This window comes from Trachinotus anak, unplaced genomic scaffold, assembly GCF_046630095.1.
Source record: "Trachinotus anak isolate AG129_WGS33_773 ecotype Australia unplaced genomic scaffold, CSIRO_AGI_Tana_v1 ptg000015l, whole genome shotgun sequence".
NCBI classification, from domain to species: Eukaryota; Metazoa; Chordata; class Actinopteri; order Carangiformes; family Carangidae; genus Trachinotus; species Trachinotus anak.
In genome coordinates, this window is record NW_027273866.1 from 10183673 (window position 1) to 10200220 (window position 16548).

The following is a 16548-nucleotide window of genomic DNA, read 5'->3' on the forward strand; positions in this document are numbered from 1 at the left end:
AATGGAATCACTGGAAAGGCAAACTTCCTAAATACTCCACCTGCACTTTCACAAACTGTGAAAGGATATATGAATATACTTGGAGCTGAAAGTATTGGTTGATTAATCAGTTAATCAATCAAATATTCTCCATATGCCAAACGTTTCCCATTTGTTTCTTTTTTCTGATATATGTGATAGTAAATTGAAAATACTGAGTTTGTTGGATGAACAATTGTGATTAAACAAATATAATTCAGACTACACCCTAAAATCCCAGTAGATCCCATTTGGTGACCTGGTCTCAACTAGAAAAGTAAGTTTTCCTTAATGTCTTCAAAGAAGAACATAGTTCATAACTGCTGAATCACAAGACTACGGGGATTTGGCATGGAAGTCAGCAAATGCATCTTAGCTAACATACCCTCTTATGAAAACCACATTTTAAAAAGTTAAAAAGTTAAAGGTCAAGGGGCGTGAGCAAACTTCTGCAGGGAACTCAGTCAAAGTCATGTCAGTTATGGGGGTTTACTGTCTGCTTCTTTAAAACAGGAACATATCTGACATTTTCCCCTGAGAGAGCAGCCTGATTTTTTTTCTTTAAATTTTCACTTTGGCAGGAAACAGGTGCCTCCTCCTAAACCTGGAAGGATTACTGAGTCGCACAATATCAAGCAGGCATGATACATCTGAGAGTATTAAAGTAAACAACTGCAATGTAGGAGGCTTCTTGAGGCCAAGGTCCAGCAAAAAAAGACATTTCCATCAGAGTCAGTGGTTTGTTGTTGAGTTTTGAGCCCTGCTGACCTTGAGGAGTTCAAATCTGGTCTGCGTATCTGCTGTGAAATTTCCAGCTCCAACATCACAGTCCATGGTGCATTAACTGTGCTTAAATAAACTCTTGCTCTGATTCTGTTTAATGTGTGACATTACAAGTCTTTTAAGTCATTTCACACCAGCTACAGATTTCTGTATTGCTGAAAAAAAGAAATATGTTGTAATTCCCCTCCTACTTCCCTGCTATAGTTATTCCTCAGAGGAAAACAATCGATCTGATCCACTTAATCAATCAGTGGCAGGGCCTTTGAACTGCAGACGTGATTTCCAGCAAGTCTGTCATCCCACCCTGTCGTCTGTGAAAGCACTCCAGGGGGAGATTACTCCACGCAGCCATGGCTCGTAAAAACTCTTTTTATGTTAAAACACACACCCTCGCTCCTCTCTGGCTGGGTCCAGAATAACTCAGCGTTTGCATATCTACTGTTCTTAATGCATGGGGAACATTACATTGCAGTTCTTAAAGGTCAGCTTATGAAAGAACTTTGTTTGAGAGATACACCCAGGCTGTGTATCTGGTCTTTTCAATCTCAACTAAATTCAACATTTTAGTGCAAAAACAACTTCGCCGGCCTCCTCTGTGGCTGCTAGCAGTGAGACAAAGCTCTCCACCCCCTGTGTGGCTCCTGTATAGGCAGAGAAGAGGAAGGGGAAAGGGAATGTTTTGCCTCTCTCTCCCCACCCCTCTTCCTTCACCTCCCTGGGGCAGTGCTGTGTAGTAATAAACGTCCCCCATAAATCTCCCCCTCACGCCATCATCCCCTCCTCCAACCCTTTTTTTTTTTTTGTTGTTAACTGCTTCTTTTCTTCTCCCCCAACCCTGCCTTTCTTTTCCCTCTTCTCTTTACTATTGCAACCCAACCCTGACATTGACTCTGCACATGGCCGATGGCTGCTCTGTCATGGATTTGGAGGGCGAGAGGGAGGGAGGGAGGAAATAGATGGACCACAATAGATTTGTATAGGTTTCACTGTCTGCAGTCAGGCTCTTCTATATGTGTCATTGTGACAGGCTGTGGTTGAATTCAGTGAGATCACTCGTGTATCAGGTTATCGCCTGCCTGATGAAATGACACATACATCCATGCACACATCCAGCTCAGGAGAGCGGAGCTTTTATACCTGCTAATGAGGAACAGGAGATGAACAGTGGTGGAAACAGTGAGAGAGAATAAGAATTTGAGGGGGAAATAACTGTGGTCAGGAAAGAGTTAAAAGCCCTGGCTGCCTGAATTCACCGGAAAGTCCCACAAGTGACGTTACAGTCCAGCAATTAAGAGTAAATTAATTACAGAGTAGTGGATGGTAGCTGGAACCCTGAGGATAGTGCAGTGCCTCTCAGTAAACAACTCCAGACTGTTTAAGAACCAGATTTCCTTAAGAAAAACAAGGAAATAAAGTTGTAGCCTACTCTTTGCAACTAGGGTTTAAAATTTACTGAGAGTAACTTGCTTTTATTTATTGGGTTTTACACTATTTATTTGTACATTACAGTGAAGACACAATTCCTCTGACAAAGTTGATAAACAGAGCATGTACAGTATCTCTCACTTTAATAAGTCACTTTTTATGTGTCTGCACTCCCCTGGTAAACTAATGACCTGCCTTACTGCACAGATACATTTTAAAACTGACTCATTTTCACTGCATGTTTCTCAGAAACAAAAGCTTACAGCTGTTTAGTATTCATACTGCGTGTAGCAGAGTAGTAATCTCAAACAAACTGTCAAACCAATGCAAGTTTGTCCCGCAGAAGAGGAAGAAAAAAAAAAGTTAACTGAAAGTTAACGCCCAGCGCTTGAGGCTCCTCCTGCAAAAGGATTATAAAGCAAATGTCGGGGCTGGTGCAGGGCAGAGGGGGAGTTCTGCAGGGTCAAAAATACACAGGAGCTGCAAATCAGAAACTCAGCAGACCTGCGCAACTTTCTAACAAGCAGTTTTTTTTTCCTACTTTGACTTGAGTCTGGTCGCTGCAAAGATGACCACAGCCGTGGTAACGCCTTTCTTCGACTTCGAAGTAATGAACAAGGTAGCTTCAAAACTTTTTTTTGTCTCTCTCTCTCTCTCTCGTCTTTTCCAGTAAAGTGAGCTCTTGTTAGCCTGTTAGCAGCCGTGAGTTAGCCGCTGTGGAGGAATGATGAGCTGCATGCCCGCGGCCCTCTGCCGGGACGCTTGTGCGGAGGCTGCGCTGTTTTGTTGTTTTGTTGTTTATCGTTTCATTTCTGAGTCCACTGTTTGACTTCGCCCGTTATTTCCTCTTTAATCGTCGTCGCAGGCTTCATTTGTGTTTAAACGTGTTGCCGAAGTCTGGCGGTAACACTAACTTAACATTTGTTGCAGTGTTAAACTTTTGACGTTTTTATATTCAACATGTGCCACATGAGCTAAGTTAATATTTATGGTTTCGCTTACCTGTTACGCTGCTCTTTCGAGGGCAAGCGGCTGTCAGAGTGAGCTTCGGTTTAACTCATGACATCTTTCTTTAAATGAAGGCAGTTTTGCGCCACTTTTAATGCTTCTCACAAAGCAGCCACATGCTCGCTAATCATTGACCAGATTTGTCTGGCTTTAACCTTCTCCTGCTCCTGTAAAACCCTTTATGTAATTAACCGCGTTTCACGTTAAAATCCGTAGGGAAATAACTTTTTTTGTGTGATTTTGTTTTTTAAACGGTGACGGCTCTCCGGTTAGGTAACGTCGCTGCACTGCTTTGCCTACATTTTCGTGTTTTCAGTTTTCTTATGAAACTTTAAGCTGTGGTCGCTAGGTTTTATTCTCTGCTGGCTTTAATAGTCATGTAAATCAGTGACTAACCAGTCATCTCCTGTAGTCTGGGTGTGTATTGAACAGCAGACCAGTTTTCCCCTCTAATTCAGCAGGATGCTTGGCCACTTTCATTATCTTTCAAATGATGCAGCCTCTTTGTAGCCACTAGCAGCCCACTGGCCTCATGTGCTGCTGCTCCATTTACTAAACAGGCACACATTCCTATCCAGGGCAACTTGCCAAACCAGCTGCTGTTCTATAGGCCTGTATCCGCTCATGTTGTCAGAGCCAAAAAGAACAGTCATGCAAGAGGAGGCTGTGGATTTTTTTTCTCTCTAGCCCACCAGCTCTCTTGAAATTCAGGACCACATTAACTCTCAGTATTTTGAGAATGTGTAGATTGGTTGTGCTAATGTGTTTTTCTTTGTGTCTTTGCAGAACAACAAACTGCTCAGCTACAACAACAACCTGGGTGCCCCTCATCCCATGTCTGTCCCTTGCACTGGCACCAATGTGCCCATCTCCAGCCCCACCGGAGCCCTGCTGGACAGGAAAGCGGTGGGATCTCCCTCGGTGGGAGGTGTGTACCAGCGGCGGCACTCTGTCAGCAGCACAAAGTTCAGCCAGAACCAGTTTCTGAACAGCCTGAAGGCAGCGGACCACTCCTCACTCATCTCAGGGGTTGGCAATGCCAGCAACAACAAGGAGAACCGCCCTCGAGACCGCTCCTTCTCTGAGACAGGTGAGAGGCTCATCAACAAGTGCCTGGGCCCAGCCAGCCCCACCAGCGGCAGCAGCCAAGTGAACTCCAGCCGATACAAGACGGAGCTTTGCAGGCCCTTTGAGGAGAACGGTTCCTGCAAATATGGCGACAAATGCCAATTTGCTCATGGAATCCATGAACTGCGCAGCCTGAGCCGCCATCCCAAATACAAAACTGAGCTGTGCCGCACCTTCCACACCATCGGTTTCTGCCCGTATGGGCCTCGCTGCCATTTCATCCACAATGCTGAGGAGCGCCGTGGACCTCCCCAGCATTCCTCCCCCCTAAACTCTTCCAACAAGATAGAGAAGCCTCGACTGCAGCACAGCTACAGCTTTGCAGGCTTCTCCAGCTCAGCTGGGCTGAGAGACACCCCCACCTCGGTCACCCCCCCACCCATGTTCTTCCCTGATGAAGGCTCCGACTGGCCCAGCAGTAACCCCTTCACCTACTCCAGCCAGGAGCTGGCCAGCCTGTTTGGGGCCAGCCGCAGTGCTGGTCCTCTAGGCACAGACCCCAACACCCCTGCACCTCCCTCTCCAACAGGCACACCTTACTATTTCAGACCCATGTTGGAGTCCCCTCAGATGTTCGAGTCTCCATCCAGCCCTCCTGACTCTCTGTCAGACCAAGAGGGCTACCAGAGCAGCTGTGGAGGCAGCCTGAGTGGCTCTGAGTCCCCCACGCTGGACACCACCCGCCGCCTTCCCATCTTCAGCCGCCTCTCCATCTCTGACGACTAAACTGCACGCACCCACCAATGACTTTAAGTTTGATGACACAAAGAGAACACGGCACTCCCCTCTACCTCTGCCCCTTTCCTAAGCCTCCCTGTCTTCCCTTACACAACACACCGTGTTAGTTTCTTGTTAGCATTATAAGGATGTAGTCAATTAAGGGAACTAAAATTATCATTTCATCCCGGTTAATCCACACAGCAAGTTTTAAAAAGTAACCTGCCATGTGTCATAGTGCCAAAAAGGAGAGGAAATTGAACAATGAAAATCATGAGAACAAGAATTGACTGTTTGCCAAGTGCCACTTGTTTTTTTTTCTCCTTTTTTTTTCTTTCTTCTTCATTTGTTCTTGAATGTGTAGCAGCACAAGTGGCCTTGGAAAGGGGAGTGCATTGCACTAGCCCCCAGCCCCCCTCCCTTGTTCTCCCCTCCCTGACGATACCACTTCCCCCGAGCTAGCTAGAGGGTGCTCACTAACGTAACTGTAGATCTACCGCAGCCGTTTTTACAGACTGAGTTAAGACAAAAGGAAAAAAAAATAACAGACCCTGAAAAGATATGAATAGTTTTTAAAAAAAGAAAAAAGTGCCTGGGGCGGTTTCTGCATGTGTTTAGGGTGAATGGACTACTGTTTGTTTTTGGTTCTTTCTCATTTGCCCCCCCCCCTCCACCCCCCTGTCACGGTTCTTCTCAATCCCCGTCTTATGTAATTGTGGACTGGGTGAGTCTGCAGGAAGGACTTTGAACTGGAAGTTGGTTATGTTCCCCCCTCTGAGTTTTCTCCTCCTGTTGCTGGTCACTGGCTTTTTTTTTTTTTTTTTTTTTTTTTTTTTTTTGTTGGGAAGGAAGTCTTGATATCAAACTGATCATTAAACCTGTAAGACTTTGTCCCGCTTCTCAACCCTGCCTCCCTCCCTTCATCCTCACCGATCCGGGGGAATTCCAGCATTCCCATGGTGCAGTTGTACATCCTGCAACTTGACAAGATCGGATCTCCAAGCTATTTTACTTTACTTCTCCCCTACTTAAAAGCCTGCTCTGAGGAGCACTCTCTGTACTCATTACATCCCTTTTTGCTTTCTTTATTTGATAATTATTTTTTATTAATGTTATTATTACGGTTATTATTATTTGAAAAACTTTCCAGACAGAAGGTTTTCTTGTCACTGCTTATTTAACTTATCAAAACATATTTATTGGTGATCATATGCATTTTTTGTTAATTTTGTTTTGTATTTATCTGGATAATGAACAATAGAATATATTTTCTTTTATGTTAAATTATGATCTTCCATATTAATCTAAAGATTGTGAAGACGTTTTTGTCAGTTTTCCTTTTTTCACAGTTTAATATATTGTACTTCAATGACTTGTTCTGCAACTACACTTTGTCAAAATGAAACTTAATTTAAAGCAAAAAAATGCAAAAAAAGATGTTTTGCGTTTTGATTATTTATTGTACCTTCTTTTTTTTTCTCTTTACTCCCTCTTATTGGACTGCAATTCCATCTAAACAAGATTTGCTTGTATTCATTCCTGATGTGTCCCCCCCCCCCCCCCCCCCCCCCCCCGCACACCTTACAATAATCTGACAGTAACAGTAGCTAACTGTTATCACAATGATTCAACTCGTCTGTTTTTGTTTCTGATCTTGTCCCGACTTTAAAGAGAAGTATTCTCACAGTACCTGGGTTGATGGCAGAAGTAAAGGGGTGCTAAAAGACCTCTCGCATCACTGGTTTAGAAGAGTGTTAAAATGTCTTCTGTCAGTAATGTTCTTACACCCAGTCTCTTTATTACAAGCAATAGCTGTGACCAAATGGGTTGAGGAAAGTTTATTTAGTTTTTCTTTTAATTTGATTGGATGCTTGATGCACTTGCTTGCCCCCCCCCCCCCTCATGACCATTGGAAGTGCCTCACTGAATACATTCCAGGTAGCTAAGGCATCTGTAGCCTTTTATATTTGATAATGGAGGACGATGAATTTTTAAGTCACTTGTTCTGTGTTGCCTTCACGTGTTTGGAAGAGGTGGACAGATTTTGACACAAAGAAAGTAAAACTGTTGAATGTATTTTTTCAGCCATGTTTTTTTTTCCACTACAGTAATTTCTGTGAGTTTATATGAAAACCTGTTTTTTTTTCTCTCTTTTTGTAAGTACTGATTGCAGTTAAGTCAATAAACCCCATATTTTTGGAAAAGTTAAACTGTGTAATGAATTGTGTTCAAGGGTTGTTATAGGAAATCAAGCATATTTAGATGCTCCAGCACATTAACAGCTCACACTTTTGATGCATGATGCTACAAAAGCTGTCAAATATTGGGGTTAAAAATCACATTCTTTTTCATTTGTATAATGAAGATTAAGATCAAATGCATTAAAAAATGAACAGGTTAAATAATATTCCAACTTCAAACTAAACCCCTCATGACCTCATTTTGGTTGGCATCAGAAGAGACCAGCTATTTTAACATTTGCATAGTAGAGGCCTTGAGGGACTTGAGTTGTTTTGCAAGGCAGCTGTGTCAAAGTTCCTTACCAGAGCTTTTCAGACCGAGAGTTGTGCCCCATAAATCTGCTTAGATATTAGAGAAAAAAAGAAGCTCCTTATACCTTAAGAACTTGCCTGAGAATTATCAGGTTCATAAGTTTTCTTCAGAATCAAAGTAGCCCAGTGATAGTTGCGCAAACATTCACTAATGCATTGTAGACAGGAACTTCTAATAGCTAATTCAGCATACTCTTAATCATGCCAATTTGCCAAAATGATAATAAATACTGAGCTTAAGTTGTAGATCTACAGTTAACTGACTGACTCCTTGACAACAACATATGTCACTGTCAGACTTTGAACACCCACACTTTATATAAAGTGACAAATCATGCTTACCAATATAATATTTAAAAGTAAAATCAAACAAAAAATGGGAAGACAAGAGGCCTGCTGGCTGTGCTTCTGTGTGCATGATGGCAGAACTAAAGGGAGTTTCGCTGTGGTGGAAGTTGATTGGTGAGAGCAGTCAGGGGTATTGACCTGGGGATGATCAAACTCAGGTTGAGCAGGTTTGGTTACGCAAAGACACGGAGCTCCTGGTTTCAACAGAAATATTGATCTGGGTGGAATCAATATTTCTTTTTTTATTCCAAGAATAAAAAGTGTGATATGGTGAGGTTATGACCTGATCAGTGATCCTGAGATTACATGTGAGCTGATCGATTAGTGTGTGAGGACATTCCTGGTAAGAAAAGGGTAAACAATTGAGCCCTAGATTGTCAGATTGTTATAATTATCAAACTATCTAGCACAGTTTCCCCATGTGGTCTACTTTATGTATTTTAACATAGAAAATAAATGGAGATAACAATCTTTTCAACCATTAATACAAGCAGAGCGGTATTTGATTTCAGTAACAACATACTGTAGCTTTCCTTTTATACTCTACCCTCAACATCCACACTGCTTCTGCTTTTCCTTGCTTTCTGGACACTTCCGTCTGTCCATGTTTATATTCTCTCAGATTGCAAAAAGGAGCCAGAACAGGAACTCCCTTCCCTCTATACAATGGTGGGTGCTGACCCGTCACAGCTGACCCATGGAGGCCCCCTTGTTGCTTTATTCCAGAGAACCTGGCCCTGGTAGATTCTTGTCTTTTTCCTTTACTCCCACCAACCACCCACCCACCCTCCAGCCCCATCTTTGAACAAGTCACCTTCCTGCTGAGAGTCTGAATCTGACTTCAGGGCCCAGAGTAACTTCAGGTACCCCTCTGCATACCAACAAGTTTGGCGGAAGCAGCCTAAAAATATTGCTTTTTAATGTTCACAGGTGGTTATGACTAAGTTTTGGATGATTAGTCACTGTATCATATTGTTTCATTCTGTGTCACATTCTTTAAAAGGAGCAAGTTAAAAATCCCTCATATGGGTAACAAAACCAAAACCAATGTGTTCTGGACGAACTATAAATAAAATCATTTCATTTTAAAGCATAAATCAACAACAGACTTGGCAGCAGAAGCCAAAATGCAACAGAAGGTTATACTAATGTACTCCGTACTAATAATAGAATATGTATCTTTGTCACGTTGTTACACAGTTAGGGCGCCACTGCATGTGCAAGAGCACAAAAAGTTCATGTTTAATCAGAGCAAAGAGCAGGGGTGGATGAACACTGCTGTTTCAGCTTAATGCTTTACATAACATTTTTTGACAATTGTTTGTAAGAATGTTTTTGTCTGGGGTCTCAGAGCCCCCAGCTGTAATATATTACTGTTAAATAGAATGGGTTGTTATATTCTGTATATCTGTGATAGGTGATGACAGTACATTTTACACAGCACTACCCCTCACAAATCCCAAATAAATCTACTTGGATATCTCTACCTCCAGTATGTAGGATAACAGTGTATATTTCTTTGTCAGTGAATGTCTCTTTGGCTAACAAAAATATATAAAACTATTTCCTCATTTTCCTACTTTGTCTACTTCATCAAAAGTGCACGTCTAGATGAAGGCCACGTTGAAACTTTTCTGCCTTTGGGGTTTTAATATAGATGTAAAGAAAAAGTAAATCAGGTGACTACGGCTCGTGCGCATCTTCCTTTCTTGCCTTTCAGAAGAGCTCAAACTGCATGCAATGTGAGGGACCTGAGAGAGAACTGTTTCCTGTTTGTGCGGTGTGTGAATAGAAGCACCTTGAGATGAGAAGTACCAGGAAGTGGGTTTCTGAACCTCCAGCAGCAGGTCTGAGGGTAGTGGGGCGGGGGGGGAGTTGTCTGCTCTTTGATATGTGGCAAAAAAGAAAAAAAAAAAAACTTCCATTACTTCATCACAATTTGCAGCAGGTTACTTTCCCATATGGAAACGGCGCAGTGACACAGATCAGGCTTGCGGTTCATTCACTGTTTCCTGCACAACAGGATAAAGCAGGTGTGTAGTTTTACTCTCAGAGCCCAATCTTCATTCACCTTTAACCTGCAGGATTGAGTAAGAGAATATGGCGGCATGTACACTTTGTAAGTGTGTTATCAGAGGTAGGTTTACCTCTTTGTTTGAGAAAGAGGTGAGCAAATAGTGCTGGATGTGCTAACTGTGCTATTTTCTTATCTACACTTACAGCTGAGAGCAGGGTAGCTGCAGTGCTGCATGCATGCATGTGTGCATGGGTCTGCATCATCTGCACTGTGACAAGTGATGTGGGAGGGAGAATTAATCACCAAACAAGGGCTCAGGTCAACAATGAGTGATGAGGTTAGGTGAGAGGGTATTCAGAGGCTGCTTTGTCTGTGGGAAACAGAGAGGTACGATTGACCTCCTTCAAACACACATACCACAGCTCAGACACCTGCATCTGAAACATCCACCCAAGTAAAAACTGCACTTTTAACGTCAGTGGAGAGATTAGATGTCCATCTGAGGAGTGAAAAACTGACCCACTGTGAGATCATAATCCCACATGGAAGAAATGTGCATACTGCTTGAGCTTAAAAGGAATAGTTTGACATTTTTGGAAGTATTTTCTTTCTTGCTGGTAGTTACATGTGAAGATATAAACAGCTCTCATGTCTCTTATGAAGCTACAGACACCACCTGTTTAGCTTAGTTTAGCATAAACACAGAAAAGAGGAGGAAATAGGTAGCCTGACTCTTGGTTTGTGTAACCTGTATAAAAACCAAAGAATAAAAACTGCAATCCTACCTGGGCTTATGTGCTAGACGATTTCTTCGCACACCGTTTCTACTGGTTGCCTGGCAGCTGGTCCTGGTCAAGAAATTGCTCCCAAATTATCATTTTTGCACTTTGGTTTTTGGTGGAATTAAAGTGGATTTTGTTACCTTTGGACAGAGCCAGGCTAGCTTTTTCCACCTGTTTCCAGTCTTTATGCTAAGATAAGATAACCGGTTGCTGTCTACAACTACATATTAATTATACAGAGTGGTATCAAACTACATTTCTAACTCTAATGATGGAAGAGAATAAAGACATTGCCCAAAAGGCTGGACTACATCTTTTCCTTTCTTTTGGAAACTGCAGGACATTGTATTGGGTCAATATTTTGGTTTATGTCTGTTTTAACCTTAATAACATATTTAATGTAAAAAAACAAAAAAGATTAAAGTTTGCAGAATCTCCGATTGTTCTCCTACACTGAACAAGTAGATTTATGTGTAGCAGCAATGACATTTGTAGCACAGTGAGTCACATGTCAGCCTGTGACAGTCAAATGAAAGTCACATTCTTGACATTTACCATCATTCATGGTTTTCTAAATTACCAAAAAAACCCTATAATGACTCCACAGGTATGAGTTCATTGTCTAACACAGACCTCGACTAGACAGGTGTCTGTCACAGTGATCGAACCTTTGACCCTGCTGTTTCAGGAGACACTCGTAACCCTGCCACTGCTGCTAAAGGTCACTTCTCGCTTTTGCATAGTGAAAGTACACCTCCATCTCTTGTGTGTGCACTCAACTTTTAACTCTGCTGCTCTGTGGCTGATGTGCCCAAGACTTCACAATCGGAATTGTGGGGAGTTTAGAGTCTTGTTTTCACAAATATTGAAATTCTTAACTTAATTATGGGGATGTGTTTTATAATTTGTGTTAACAAGGGGCCTCCTCATCCCACCTGTAATCCCTTCCTGACTATTATCAGCCCGTAGCGTATACTGCATATTTCACTGTTTGAGAAGTTTACCCTCTGAATACAAAACAATATAGATTACAGTAATGTGGCCACTTTCATTCGCTTATTGATAATTTTACTTTTAGAACAGAATAGAATTAAATATGCCAGCTAAAGCTACTGTATTGCAGCTGGTATACAGGAGCTTACGCATTAGCAACAACATGGGTAATGTCTCATTCTCAGCCTCTTAATTTCCCATACATACATGCTTCTGGGAAATCACAGATTTCATACAATATCTCATCTGATGATCATGCTTTAGCAGTAACTTTCAAGCTTTGCAGTTAGCATTTTAGTAATCACGTTGCTCTAATCTCCGAATACGTAACACTCCACTTCATGCAGTCGTGTGATTTTAACTGCTGGCTTTATCTTTGTAGGTCTATGGCCATATGTGTCACAGTGAGACTGATTGCAGATCAACAAAGACAACAGTCTCAACCACTCCCTGATCCTGTGGGTTTAACCCAGGCACTCTGCTGCCCTATTATCTAGGCGACTGAGGCTATGACACACTGCTTACTGAGTAATGACATTAGCTCTGCCAGGATCCAGTGTCACATGTGCTTTTCTTCCCTTGGGCTAAGTGGCAACCCTTGACCTTTAAAAGAAAGGAAGAGAAAACACATATGTGTTGAGCAGAGGAGCAGAGAGGTGAGGAGGCTTCAGAGGAGAGCACTGGTGATGGCCATCTGACAGGTTGTGGAAACACACCCTTCCACTTCTTAGTGTGACAGAAAAACAAACACAGAGCTACTAAACTCTCGTTGAGCCTCGCACTAATGGACAAGCGATGACTTTTTCCTAATGACATGGACTGGCCCGCTGGAAACAGGAGATGAGGAGTGACCAATGGGAGAGCCTGTCTCGAACCTGACACTGTTGTGCTTTGGTTTTCTGGTCCACTGGGCCGAGTGAGTCACTTAGCTCTTCCTGTCTCATGACTCCCACCATCGTGGCCTGATGGGAGGAAAGTGGCCTCCATTAGCAGAGCATCACCTGTTCAGCATTTGACTTATTTACAGGATAAATCTGGTTTATTATAACTTGGTTATTTTTGAAGTTCTGGCCATCATTTTAATCAGTTATGATAAAACCATCCTCACCAAAGTCACTGCTGAGTTCTGGGAACATGGCAACATCACTAAAATAGAATCTGACAGGCAAGAAACATCAGTCAAGCCAAAAGAGAAGCCAGATCATCTAAACCACCAGTTCCCGAGCTTTTTTGTGATCCCTCAATACAAAGTTATCTCTACTTGTGAACCCTCATAGCATATGTGCCTACAACATGGCAAAATGAAACATCATTTTGTGTAATAGAATTTTGCTTCTTCTCATTTCCTACCCCAGTAATCATCTCATAGCTGCTTGCTGGGGTCCAGACTCCTGGGTCAAAACTAAAAACACTTTATCTGGAGGTAAAACCAAAAGTGAACAGACCTGAAATGTCAGTAATAATCCAACACCGCACAAAAGAAACTATGTGTGCACAACTAGAGCAAGAATGGCGGGATTAGAGATGACGAACAAGTTGGTATTTGAAGTATTATGGACGTTTGGGTAATTATTTTACCATCCACTTTAAGTTTTCCCTCCAGATAAGTCTGGCTAACCTGGGAGTTTATTTAAAACATGCTCGTATCTCTCGTGTTGCATTTTAGCAATGCTTCCATGTTGCCAGATCTTAGCACTTGATCTTATGAGTAAAATGTTATTATTACTTGTAGATATGGTGGTGAAAATATGAAAATATGACTTAGGTTGTGGACATTTTTCTTTCACAAACACACCACGACCACAAAGTGCATTACAGTACATGACATTTGGAGGAGAGACTACACAGCACATTTCCGTCGGTGTGTGATGCTTGATAGTGAATGAGGTTAGCTTAAAGCCACTGAAGCATGCTAAAGCTAAAAACAGCACGTTCCCTCACACATGATTCTCAGTTTTGTTTTGCAGCATCTGTTTCCTCTGGTGGTAGTGGCACTGGAAAACAACCTCTTTCTCACTTCTTAAACTTAGTTTTCAGTTTCTCATCAGTTCACTACTGATTTTTATGACCTCACACACACACACACACACACACACACACACACACACACACACACACACACACACACACACACACACACACACACACACACACACACATATTCCTACTAATAAACACACTTCTACACCGTTGCCCTCCTACAGAAAAATGCATTGGACCATGAGCTTGTATAACTGACTAACCAGCCACTCTGAGTCACTCAGGCCTTGCAGAGGTATAAGCAGACAAAGATGACATCAGTGATAGTTTTACAGGAAGTCCTTGCTCCGTCTAGTATCAAGGCCAAGTCTGCGCTGTGCACAGATGATCGTCTTCTATCTGTGATCTAATACTCAGCTCAGTCACATGATGTTGATGAAAAAAATGACATTAAAATGATGAAATGGTGAAAACATGATAAGGTGCACGCTACTTCAAGGCCATAAAAGTTGATAGTAAAGTGGCACTGAGTGCTTGAAAAACAAAGAGATAGTGAGACACAGAGAAGAGTGGACTTAAGTCACCCTCCCACTAATATAACCATGGCTGTATCATTTTGTTGTTTGAGTTGTAAACAAGCCCTCGATATCTGGCCTTGGGAGGTTAGGGAATAGTTAAAAGTGAACTCTGTATCTTTCTCTCTCTGTATTTCACAATGATCTGGCTGAGGCTCAGAGAGACGAAGATAAGAACTGACTGTGAGAAACCGCAGATCTCACACCCACACACTAGGACACAGCACACTGAAACACCCAGTCGTGCACACTGGAAGAACACACAGGAACATGCACGTATGCGTGTACGTGCATGCTTTGGCTCATAAGGAAAGGCACATTTTAACAGTTGAAGTTGGGTTCCCTCGGGGACGTGCGTGGGGCTCCTCATATTTGAGGAATTTAGTTGTAAAAACACAACACAGATTGTTTGGAAGAGTCTGACTTGCAGCTTAGATTTCTTAAGGCAAGTCTTCCATCGAGATAAGGCCTCGGCCTGAAACATGTCAAGCTCGCTCCTGTCCTGCGCTCACCCTCGAGGCCCGCCTAACCTGCTGCAACATGCACCACACAGGTAGGCAGGAAAATAGGATTAGAGCGCAACTTTACACAAAGGCCTTGAGTAATGGTGGTGTCAGGATATTACTAAATCAACAATCTTAAACTCAGTGTACAGTTTTAGTCTGAGATCTGTAAACTTTATCAGAGACTGACAGTTGACTCAAATTAAGATGATTATTATTAGAAGTGGGCTTTAAGTGGGTCCACAGTTGAAGATGTGAGAGTTTAAAGTTAGGTGTGAATCAGACAAAAACCACAAAAATAGCAACTTGAGACTTTACACAACTCAAGACTGAAACTGAGACTAATGTTAGATAACTTTTAAAAGCTAAACTAACAATCTTGAACTCAAAAGCAATTCCTTCATTTGGTGTTCTGATGATAGTGTTGGAGAGCACTGTCTAAAATGTCGGTGTTAAACCATGTTGAGATCTGGTGACTGTGAAAGCCACCGCATATGATTCACACCGTATTCACACCATTAAGTGACCCCTTATGCATCACAGATGGGGGCATTTTCATCTCCACTCATTTTTTGTCCTCTAATGTGTCACCATCCCAGTAAAATAAAAAGTAAACACACCATACTTCCAGCATGCTATCCCATATTCTTCTTCATTCTTTGCCATGCTGAATAATGGTGGCTTTAAAGCGAGAACTAGCACAATAACACAATCTTTCTTTTACAGTTGAGAAGCTGAATTTATAAGCAATAAAACACACCCCAGTTCAATTTCATACACTCAGGAGTTTTGTTGCTACAGCCTTACTTGTTCTGGTGTAATCGCTAACTAGCTTATGGCAGCTAATGTCTGCGGACTTTAGACTACACTGTATAAGTGTAACTGGTACTAACTTTGCTGGCACTACTGTTACACTATGTTTTAGCATCTCATAGCTAAACATTTAAATGTGTTTTGTCACAAAAGACACAGAAAAAATATTTAATATTAATAATATTAATAATTAATAATATTTTAAGTAATTCTGGATCCATGTGCTAGTTGTTTCACTTCAAAAACCATGTGTGACATTTCATATATAACTGTCTTCTGTCTACTGGTAAAATACGTTTGATTATTAATCTTAAACTACGTTGAGCATACATTTAATCAAATGTGATTTGGGGTATCTAGCTAACTCTGCATATCATGTAAAGTTGTCGTTGGCTTGTGCATCGTAGCAGGTAGCAGAGCGGCATCCTGGGTCAGAGGTGTGTATTAGGATCATCCTTGTCCACATGTTCTGTTTCTAACCGCTGTTTCAATGTGACTTTCAAGTAGCTGACTCCAGTGAAGCTTGGGAAATTAATGTGTACCACAGTAGACAGACCTTGCATGGCCACCTTAAGTATTTAATAATTAGGTCAATGCATCCAAAAAACTTGGTGTCAGCTATTTAGGAAACACTTTTAACCCGTCTTTCAAAGGAAAATGTGCAAATCCAACTTCAATGGTAATCTTATTTGTCAGCATTTATTCCCGAAAGACATGCAATTTGCTTATTGAGATGTGATTTGGATTTGCCTTCAAGGATTTGAAACCTGCTTTGACAAGACTTGAGTTGGATTAGCCCCAGCACGCTTTAAAAACAACTCTTCTTCCGTCTGATTCTACCCAAGAATCAGTCTAAACCAACTGCACAATAGCTCTCTGCTGGGAAACAATAAATTTGTTCTCAAA

The 16548-nt window shown here is 41.8% G+C and overlaps 2 protein-coding genes across 10 annotated transcripts in view; one reads left to right on the plus strand and one right to left on the minus strand.

Annotated features, from left to right (window-relative positions):
* tmem229b (transmembrane protein 229B) overlaps window positions 1–16548 on the minus strand; it is a 121880-nt gene that overhangs the window by 24022 nt on the left and 81310 nt on the right. For 3 of the 9 annotated variants that reach the window (XM_071498949.1, XM_071498946.1, XM_071498942.1), the window contains exon 4: window positions 9778–9863. The exons of 4 other annotated variants lie outside the window; for them this stretch is intronic. The gene's annotated coding sequence lies outside the window, so the exon portion shown is untranslated. Of the gene's footprint in view, window positions 1–9777; window positions 9864–12646; window positions 12734–16548 lie in introns of all 9 variants that reach the window. 2 more of the 9 variants (XM_071498947.1, XM_071498945.1) reach the window with 1 other exon arrangement.
* Window positions 2656–7289, plus strand: zfp36l1a (zinc finger protein 36, C3H type-like 1a). The gene is made up of 2 exons (XM_071498940.1): window positions 2656–2845; window positions 4021–7289. Exons 1-2 carry the CDS (start codon window positions 2795–2797, stop codon window positions 5086–5088), a joined length of 1119 nt encoding a protein of 372 aa, XP_071355041.1. The 5' UTR covers window positions 2656–2794; the 3' UTR covers window positions 5089–7289.